The sequence below is a fragment of the Astyanax mexicanus genome, chromosome 1 (genome assembly GCF_023375975.1).
Source record: "Astyanax mexicanus isolate ESR-SI-001 chromosome 1, AstMex3_surface, whole genome shotgun sequence".
NCBI classification, from domain to species: Eukaryota; Metazoa; Chordata; class Actinopteri; order Characiformes; family Acestrorhamphidae; genus Astyanax; species Astyanax mexicanus.
The window spans coordinates 63,311,833-63,322,500 of record NC_064408.1 but is presented as its reverse complement, the minus strand read 5'-3'; the positions used below and the strand labels follow the sequence as shown (position 1 = coordinate 63,322,500).

Here is a 10,668-nt window from a genome sequence, read left to right as displayed (position 1 = left end):
CATAGCTCTGGGAAAATTTTTTTACCAATCCTTAATTTTACCAAATTGAAAACCTCTGGAATATAATCAAGAGGAAGATAGATGATCAAAACTGATTAAAAACCAGGGTTATTTCATCAAATTGATTTCTGAACTCTTAAAACTTGATAAATATTAACTTGTTTTCTTTGCATTATTTGAGCTCTACATCCTTTTTGTATTTCAGCCCTTTTTCCTTTTCTGCAAATAAATGCTCTAAATGACAACATTTTTTTCTGGAATTTGGGAGAAATGTTGTCTGTAGTTTATAGAATAAAATAATAATGTTCATTTTACTCAAACATATACCTATAAATAGCAAAATCAGAGAAACTGATTCAGAAACTGAAGTGTTCTCTTAATTCTTTACAGAGCTGTAGTACATACACATTTAGTTAAAGTTTTTAGCAAGTTGCACATTAACCAGGCCCTTTTAGGCAGGATTAGTAAATGAGTTGGTTTCCTGGCATGGACCTGACTTTTGAGCACAACCTGCATATTTTTGATAGGATTGTGATTGCAGTGTTTAAAAAGAACATTCTGTAAGCTTCTATTCTAGGCCTTTTTTATTTGTGTCCAACTAAAACCATATAATGGCTGAGGGATTAAGATCATTAGGCAGGAACAGGTGTTGTGTCCTATGACTTTTGCCATGTCTAATGCGAGCAAAAGAATGCTGCAGTGTACTGTGGGATGTGTGGGTGGGCTCTCCCGCAGTGAATGTGGATGTAGGTCGCTTGTCTTTCTCAGTCCACTGTGGGTGGTAATGCCTTTGTATGATGTATTCCTGATACACTGTGGACAGAGGAATGTTAAATGTCTGCAAAACTTCACTATCAGTCCTCACCTAAACTTAAACTTAAACTCATACACTTAAACTCATATTTCTGCCCTGTTCTATATATGGTCTATATTGAATATGTTGTTGGGGTAGCTGTGACAGTATTATCAATATTGCACTGCACTGACAGAAGAAGATACATCATTAATATTTCATGTTTTTTTTTTTCATTTTGCACATGAAGAATAGATTAGAGCTTTTGTAATTTTGTATTGTTTGCTATTTGCTTTAATAATGGATTAGTTCATTTCTGTTTAAGAGCCAGTACTGCTGTGCAGCTCGTCCCAGACTCATTATTTTAATCACAATTTATTGCTTCTCACATCATTACTCCAGTAATTTAACAATCTGTAACTTACTATATGTGATAATGTGTGTGTTTAATAAAACTAAGCTTAAACCTGACCTTCATCTTAACACCAAAAATCAAAAGGAAATGGATTTATGAAATATGTAGCTTTTGTTTACAACACAATATAAATAAAATATAGATTGTAGGTTAGATATTCTCTGGTTTTCCAGCAAAAGCAGGGCAAGTTGGTTCTGAAAGAAAAGACACACAGAAAAAATGATGAAAGAGGCGGATAGATGGAAGAATGTGGGAACACAAAGAGAATGGAAAGAAAACGAATGAGATTAAAAACAGTTTTGATAATATATTCATTTCCACACACTAGAAAAGCCTGCTTAGTCTTTCTTGTTTTACAAAGCTTACAATTCTCTCTCTCTCTCTCTCTCTCTCTCTCTTTATTTGAGGACCAGCCTGATGTGTTCTGTTTATTAGACTGAGGGCCCATGGGCAAAGCAGCTAGTCCCAGCTCTCTTTCTGCCTCTCCTTCCATTTCATTTCACTCTCTCTGATGATCTTCTCTTGCCACCAAAAGGCTTGTTCTCTCCACTCTGCCACATCCTAATTTCCTTCTTCCAAAACCCGGTCGTCTCCTCTCATCTCTTCACTTCTCCTCTCCCTTCTCCGCCTTCTCTTCCTCTTCACACTTCTCAGTCTGAGTCTGGTCCTCATTCATTCATCCAGAGTCAGAGAATGGGTTCAGGTTGTCTGGAGGGCAGCCGCTCTGTGTATGGCAGTGCTGGCCCGCTCCTGACTCTGTGCAAACTTTGCCAGCAGACAAGTGCGGCCGACTGCTTCTTGTCAGCTATTGAGGACACCTTCCATATACTGCTCTAGTAATTAGCGCTGGATTTATTTTTGTAATTAGCAATCAGAGTTCATGCGGAGGGCAGAACAAGCCAATTTAGACAAGTTAGCATCCAGCATCGTAATGAGGATGTTCTTGTGAATTTGCTCAGTGCCTGGTTCGCTGCTGCCGACGCTGATAATAGCTCGGCTCCCATTCAACTTCTGCACTTTTTGCAAGTGATAAAGTAAAAAAATAAAGCGTGTAAATTTTGTTGCTGGCTCACGTTCATCATGCACAAAGCTGATGAGAGTAGTTTGGGAAACGCTGGTAAACATTGGAAACCTTTGTGTTGTAGACCCAGACTATGCATTTCCAATACAGTTGTAAGAAAAAGTATATTCTCCATAAACAGATTTATTTTGTGTAAAAGCAATCACTTACCCAGTATCACCAATGCTGATCAGTCAGATAGTAAAGCAAGCTTTCAGTGAGATTTGTAATGGTTGAAGGATCAGTGGTTTCAGTTTATGATGAATTTAATCTTATCATAAACAAAAAGCAATGTTTCTTCAGTTTAGGCTGTTTTTGCCAGTTAATAGCAGAATTAAAGTGTTTGCCTGTACATATTTAAACGATAGCTGGGTAGCCCAGGAAAATGACAGACACAATACAGCTATTGCTTAGCAATCAGGAGAAGAGCAACAGAAGCAGTGTTCAAAATCTGCAGTCTGAACCCCAAAATATAGAACACTGATATTTCTGTATTCTGTTGTCAACCCTGCTTACAGCAATAGAAATGCTGTATATAATGACAAAATGTATTGTATGTGTAAAATGCCCATGCCCTGAGGTTCCTAACCCTAATCAAAATATTCTGTCAGCTTTGCTGAATAGACATTTGAAAACTAAACATGCAAACATTGCAAAAGAACCATTATCATAAAAATAATAACATTTGGAGTCCTTAAGGCAAATAATGTATGTGTAAAGGGTTTAACTGAAACAATGAATGTATTCCCTAGACTACTTATGGGTTATATGTGTGACAAAAAATACCAGGATATAATATTAAAACTAACTATATAATATAATAACAATAATGCCGTGTGTACTCAGCTCGACAGCCATCAACCATTTTCTAAGATGCCTAAACAGAAGATCTTGATGTATTTACTTCATTTTACAGAAAGATTTTTTATTTATATTTTGTTACTTAAACTGAACAACTGTGACAAATTAAACAAAAGAAATCATACTGTACGTTTCAGTAAACTCTGCCCTTAAATTCCTGTTTAACGGCAACACAAAGGAGTAACAGAAACTGGTTGATTTATTCTGAAACCTTATTATGAAACACATATTTCTCTGAATAATAGATTTTTAATAACAGATCTTACAGGATTCTTGCAGCTTTCAGTGAGTTACATTTAGTACGTTTTAAGACATTTTAAAACCATTCTTAGTGAACTTTTAGGCCAACAGAACACATAACTAGAAACATTCCCAGAAACTGATCCCAGAAATTTAACACAAAGCCAAGTCTCATTATAAAAAACACACTTTCCCATGTTTCCACTACAAACAGCTGAATTAACTCCAGAAGTGTTACTTTGAATACTGAGGCAGTAGATATCCATGGACATATTTGGTGGGCAAACAGCTGTTTCATGCCTGCATTAATCATGGGATTTGTAGATTAATCACAACATACCACCGGTAGCCCCCAAAAAACACAGAGAACACATAACTAGCTTCAGATTGAGACTACACTTGTCGAATATTGGATAGACATCTGTCCATTTTTAAGTCTTCTCAAGGTCTTAAATTTAAGGTATTTTAAAACATTTTAAGACAACACAGGAACCCTATCTTAATAGAAATGACAGAAAGATAAAAACAAGCACTGTAATATGTAACAAACACATCATTATCTGTAACAATATAAACATCACAATATTTTATATGTATATATATATATATATATATATATATATATATATATATATATATATATATATATATATATATATATATTATAACATATTATTGACATACAGTATGATATACTATGATATAATAACCCAGAATTTTTTATTTTGTACATGTATAGTGCATTGGACTTTCACACAGTACAGAGTTTGTGTACTTTATCCACCACTGGCCATAATCACACTGCAGCTAACACGGTCACGTACACTCAAAAGATATGGCACAAGATATAAAAGAGAACAAAGCACACAAAGGACAAACCTTCTGTGGGTAGAGATAGGGTAAATGGACCCCCTCCCTCCCACCAAAGATGGAGAGACAGCAATATACAGCAAATGTGAAGAATATTCAGGACCACATTAATATTAATACATTAATATTGCCAATATTGAGATAGAAAAATTGTGATTTTCCAGAACTCACACCCCAATCACTGTCTCTGTAACCGTAAGTGTTCAAGAACACACAGTGAATCCTGTATGTATGTAAGTGACTAGGTGATCAGACCTGGTTAAAGTGAAATCTTGTGAAGATTCAAGCATTATATAAATGACCTCACTAACTCCTCTTGTTGCTAAATTATTAACAGTTAAATGCTCACATCAATGTTCCAAAATCCAGCAGTTACTAAAATATTTAATCAAATATTAAATATTTGAATACCCTTCATTTCAGAAGACACAATGAATGTGCCAATGTCCCCATTTTCGTCTCTGTAGTGAGTGAGTAGTGAGTTCCCATGAGTGTTTACTGTCACTGCGTTACAGGTGAGTACATAGATCCTCATAGCAGTAAAAACATAATATATACATACAAACATATACACAATAAATTACACTATACATACAATGCAATGTACATGAAATATGAAATATACACAAACGGTTTATATTACTGTTTACATTTATGTAAAAAGGTTAGTGGTTAAAAAGTTTCAAGAAGTATGTTAAGAAATTAACATTCTACACAAACAGCCATAGTTATAGACTTTTTTTTATTGTAAAAGTGCAGGATATTGCCTCAGGGCTACTGCAACAGAGGCTCTGCTGCTAAATGATCCCATAAATCTCCAATAGACTTTTGAGCTTCAGTTTTTGAAAGTGGAGGCCTGGAATGTGGTGTTTTTTTGTACATGCCCCCAGATGAATAGAAACCATGCTCTATGGTGAGATGGTATCATATGTTGGTGGAATAAGGGACATGAATAAAAGGTCTTTTTTTTGCTGGATGTGGTTAGCAGCAGGGGGTTGAGTTCTCTAAAACCTCTGAAGCAGATGTCTTTTAGATGGCAAGCCTTGCTATAACAAAGATTCAGTCTGAGGATTGGTTCTCAAATATAGCATGTATGGGAAAAAAACATATTACAAATACACTTGAGCACATAAATAATGGTGGATAATAATGAAATACAGATACTTCACAACTGTGCTTTGAACTTACATGTGTTTTTACTTTATTTTAACAATTCCATTTTCAACACTTGTATTTTCTACTTCCTGTAGTACTGTATGTGCTGTTACTTGTTACTCTGAAGTAGAAAAAACGAAATATATTTTAAATGTACTAAAGCACCTTTTACTAACCCCTCCCTTAAATACTGCCGTCAGTTGTGGCTTAGTAAATGTAAGGTCTAGGCACCTCTTTTAACCCTGTTTGGATTGTTGGATGGATGGATGGATGCTTTACTGATCCCAGAAATAAATCAAGAGTGATATCTAATTCATTTCAAAAACTGAAATCACACAAGTAGAATATTGTGGCAGATATGTGGCTATACAGTGAACTATACCACTGTAGCTACATATATTTTAAATATTCAAATTAACAGAGGTGGAAAAAGTACAGAAAAATTGTAATTTAGTAAAAGTACCTTTACTTTGCTAAAATTCTACTCAAGTAAAAGTAAAAGTACCTGTCTAAAAATCTACTCGAGTAAAAGTAAAAAAGTACTCAATTTAAAATGTACTTTGAGTAAAAGTTATAGTTACTTTTAATTATTTGATGTAAAAAAGTAAAACAAATCATAAATTAAATCGTTTTTAATGAACTATTATTCCACATAATAATGTGGACCTTTCAGGCAGTATTTGTTCAGACCACCCCATAAAACATTTTCAAGGAATACTCACCACCACATGCTTTCGCAGGTTTGATGTGGAAGTTTTGATAGCTGACAGCTCTGTCCGGCGGGGTACATTTTGCATTGCATAAGGACGTTATTGCCTTGTTATTCTACGCGCAAGCATCCGTGCACCGACGCATCCGTGCCATTTTTTTATTTTTTTTCAGACAAATGTTTTTTTTCCCACCAACATTTTATTTTTTACTAAGTAATGAGGAGTTTTCCAATGTAGCGAAGTAAATTACTTGTGTCGAAATGTACTTGAGTAAAAGTAAAATTACCTTTTTTTTTTTTTAAATTACTACTTAAAAAATTACAAATTACTCATAAAATCTACTCAATTACAGTAAATTAAGTACATGTAATTCATTACTTTCCACCTCTGCAAATTAATAGTTGGTGTAGTAAAGTGAGCAGCCATTTTTCTCTTCTTACGGACAATTCTAGCCAGCCATGATCATTACCACCCACTGCACTGTTCACCAGTTTTTAGCTGCAAAATATCATTCATGTTTAAATTTCACACTGTTATCCCATGACTTTTGGCATGTCAGTGTAAGTTCTTCTGTCAGCCAGATGCTGTAAATGTAACGATATAAACACATGTATCCTCTGCAGAAACAGTTATGCTCTTTAGGAGGTTATCTACATGAATCTCTGTTGCGGTTCTTTGTCCTGTGAAAAGAACTGGAAAATTTGTCTACTACTGGTTATAACACCAATACTCAATAAATATATTTTAAAAATAATATCTAATCATTTAATTATAAATGCTATGTAATATTAAATAGTTAAACATTTAAGGGAGCTGCTCCCTTTGGCTCAGTGTAGCTCTGCACACTCTTGCTTTTCTCTCAAGCTGCTTCATGAGCAGCCACCTGGGATGCTTTTCCAGCAGTTTTCAAGAAGGCTACATATGTTGAGTACCAGCTGTGCCACCTCAGATTCCAATTTTATTTTTCCTAGTTGTCTTAGAAATAAACTTCTGAAAAAAGTCTAAAAATCTGAAATAATACTGTACATTTCGCTTATACTGTCTACTATAAATGTTCATGGGAGTTCTTTACTTTCACTATGAGAGATTCTAATGGTGGTGACACCAATGGTTAAAGGCCTAAATGAGTGAATTCCCACACTGTTCACACTGTTTCATCACAGCTGCCATTCTTACATTTCATCATTTTCTTTCAGTACTTCTACTTTTCTAGTATGATGCAATTTAAGTGCTGGTTTGCTGGAGCCCGTTATTTGAGATTTCTGCAGGCTGCACTCTGAAGGCCATATGCGGAAATGGTTATGTTCAGCGGCATGTTAGAGCAAGTGAGCTTGTGTTGAGCTGAACAGGGAATAAGAAACAGGAGTAGTGGCAGATCTGCTTCACTCACATCAGTCTATAGGTAGAGAAACAATACTTACTTACACCCATCTGTTGGTGGGATGTCTGTACCCAACCCAACCATTGAATATGTAGCAAATTACCTTATTTGTACTCTGTTTTGCTTGTTGTGTGGGTGAACAAATGTGTTTATTAAAATATTAACCTTAAGGGACTCAGGTTAATTTCTAGTATTTATAGGGGACAGTCACTCGTGTCAGGTATTGTTCTTTTCAGGAGATTCTTATTTGTCCTGATTCAGTTTCTGAATCAGTTTCTTTGATTTTGTTATTTATAGGTATATGTTTGAATGAAATGAACATTGTTGTTTTATTCTATAAACTACTGACAACATTTCTCCCAAATACCAAATACAAATATTGTCATTTAGAGCATTTATTTGCAGAAAATAAGAAATGGCAGAAATAACAAAATAAGATGGGTTTTCAGACCTCGAATAATGCAAAGAAAACAAGTTTATATTCATAAAGTTTTAGGAGCTCAGAAATCAGAAAATATTTGGTGGAATAACCCTGGTTTAGAATCACAGTTTTTATGCATCTTGGCATGTTCTCCTCCACCAGTCTTACACACTGCTTTTGGATAACTTTATGCCACTCCTAATGCAAAAATACAAGCAGAGTTTTTCAATTTGGTAAAATCAAGGAAAAACATCATCATTAATTGGTCTATATATATGTATGTGTGTGTATTAATTTACTCTATTTTTGAATGTCTTTGAATCACGAATCAAGTACAAACTCAATGATTCAAAGCACTGTTTACAAAAGCATGCAGTGACCATATGGTGATCACGTAATACACACAGCAAGCAGAAACACAGAGACAGATACAGCATTCCTCACACCCTGGATTATACCTCAGAACACATGTTTGTGACTGAAAACAGAAACAAAGCGGTAAACAGGAGTCACAGGAACTAACTTTGAAAGAGTGCTTTTTTTTCGGAGTGTATTCCACAATGAATTAACACTTGGGTCCCTTTATGTTTGGAAACAGCCTTGGGAATTTCCGTGAAGTTCAGATATGTTGAGCAGTCACACTTTATTACGGTTATCTACCCCTATATTGAGCACTAGAATGTAGCTTTTTTTGTCCAATGATACGTACATAAGTACAACATTAGTTTAGAAGTGAGGTTTAGAATATAGTTCTTGGTGTTAGGTTGATGTTAATGTCATAAGGTTTTGGTTTACAGTTATGTTTAATTGAATTAGAATTACATTCAAGCTAAAGTCCAGCTGTATGTAACAGATCTGTAGCTGAATGTTAAAAGCAAGATCACTGAGCTGAATATACGGTATCTAGTAAAGAGTAACCAGTTCAACCTTAAAACAGTGCTTACCCTTCCTTTTCTTTTTTCCTCTTCCTCTCTCTCTCTTTCTCTCTCTCTCTCTCTCTCTCTCTCTGTAGGCCAGCGAAGCCTCAGTCCAGCTGCTCTCTCCAGGCTCGTGTTCAGGAGTTTATCCACTCTGTCTACCTGAACTCAAACTCCAGCCCCCCCACACACTGTCCCCAGCTGCTCCTGAGAGAGAGAGCAGGGAAAGAGACACACACAGGAACAGAGTGAGGGAGGGTCAAAGTTCAATGTGGGAAACGGCAAAAGACAGGCCAAAAGACAGTCAGAAAGTAAGGGAACAGGCAATGGTGTTAAAGAAAGCAGACAAGGACAGTGAAAAAGCAGAAGAAATTGATGAAGCCACGCCCCCATCTTCCCCCATCTCTGAGACCCTCTGTGCTGATGGTCGGTTGAGGACTGTTCACGTTCTGCCTAATTTTGCTCAGACCCTTGCTGAGGCACGCAAAGCCAGATACATTAGACACCGCGGCCGACCGCCACAGGAAAGAGAGCTGAGCATTAAAGAGATATTCCCAAAAAACTCCAGAGACACATTCAGCAAACACTGATTATAACACACAACCCAACATTAATCAGGCCTTTTTAAGTTTTTTTTTGTTATTTGTTTTGTAAATACCATATACAGTACATAAGATTCTCCATCACACTGTTTCACACAAGCAGCATCAGATAGAAACCCTGCAGCATGCTCTAACGTTTACTAAAATGTCATATGATAGAGTACTAAACTTAATTTCCAATAACATTTTCTCGCATAATGCATTCTAGATGTTTAAATTGTTAACTATCTGGTAAAACCCAGTTAATTCCCAACAGTGTTAGAGTTTAAATTAGCACATATATTTACTTTAAGTAAATGTTATTGATAGTTAGATTCAACTTTCAGAAATTTAATGAAATGCAATCCAAATAAACTGTTAGCAAATGTTCTAGTAAAAGTTTTTCTATGCTGTAACCTTCAGACAGTTTCAATATATTGGTGGTATACAGCAGGAGAAAGGAGTTGGGGAGGGTGATAAATAACTCTGAAGTATTTGACCAAGATTAGCTATATGTTTGCACAAGCAATCAGAACATCTCTGCTACAAAAGAATTAAAAACTTTTTTACTGCACCTGTGTTTAATCACAACTGTGCAAAATGTGTGTAAACATTACAACTAACACCATAGATGGGATTAATGTAACAGGCAAGGTGCTAGTTGTAACGTTTGTCTATTAAACTGACCCAGAATTTAACACAGTTAATAAAATGCAATTCTATACTGTTTGAATCAGGTTTGAAACATGTTTTCCAGCATAAATAAATTTTTTAAAAAGCTGCATCTAAATAATTATGCTTAGTAAAACTACTCTTTGCACTGGGGCTGTGAGAGTAAAATATCCTCTTTGCCCCTGCACAAGTACCAGTATAATGAAACTGGGTTGCGATCTTCTTTACTAGATGATATGTGTGGGAAAAAAGAGAGAAACAGAGAATGAATAAGAATAATCCCACCAGCAGTGCCTATGAATAGTGCAGCTGTTTAGATATCCTAGCAACAACAAAACAGTACATTACAAGACTGTAGATATGAGTGTTCATAATTAACACAATGTGGATAATGTATTACTCTGAGAACTGAGGTTACTAACTTTAGCAGCTGTCAGCACGTTGCAATGCAGCACCTTGTGTACAGTGACAGTAATAAGCATAATTTCTTCTTCAGATTAAAGAGATTTAAAACATTTTTGTCATTTGTTATACATTGAATACTAAGGTTTTCCCTTGTGTTAAATTGCCATATTAGATTTTGTGTAACAGC

The 10,668-nt window shown here is 35.4% G+C and overlaps 1 protein-coding gene across 1 annotated transcript in view; it reads left to right on the top strand.

Annotated features, from left to right (window-relative positions):
* LOC103031359 (uncharacterized) overlaps nucleotides 1-10,668 on the top strand; it is a 40,060-nt gene extending 29,392 nt beyond the window's left edge. Inside the window, 2 exon segments of the mRNA XM_007259490.4 lie at nucleotides 8,919-8,968; nucleotides 8,971-10,668. Coding sequence (XP_007259552.3) covers nucleotides 8,919-8,968; nucleotides 8,971-9,413 — 493 coding nt within the window. The 3' untranslated portion in view covers nucleotides 9,414-10,668.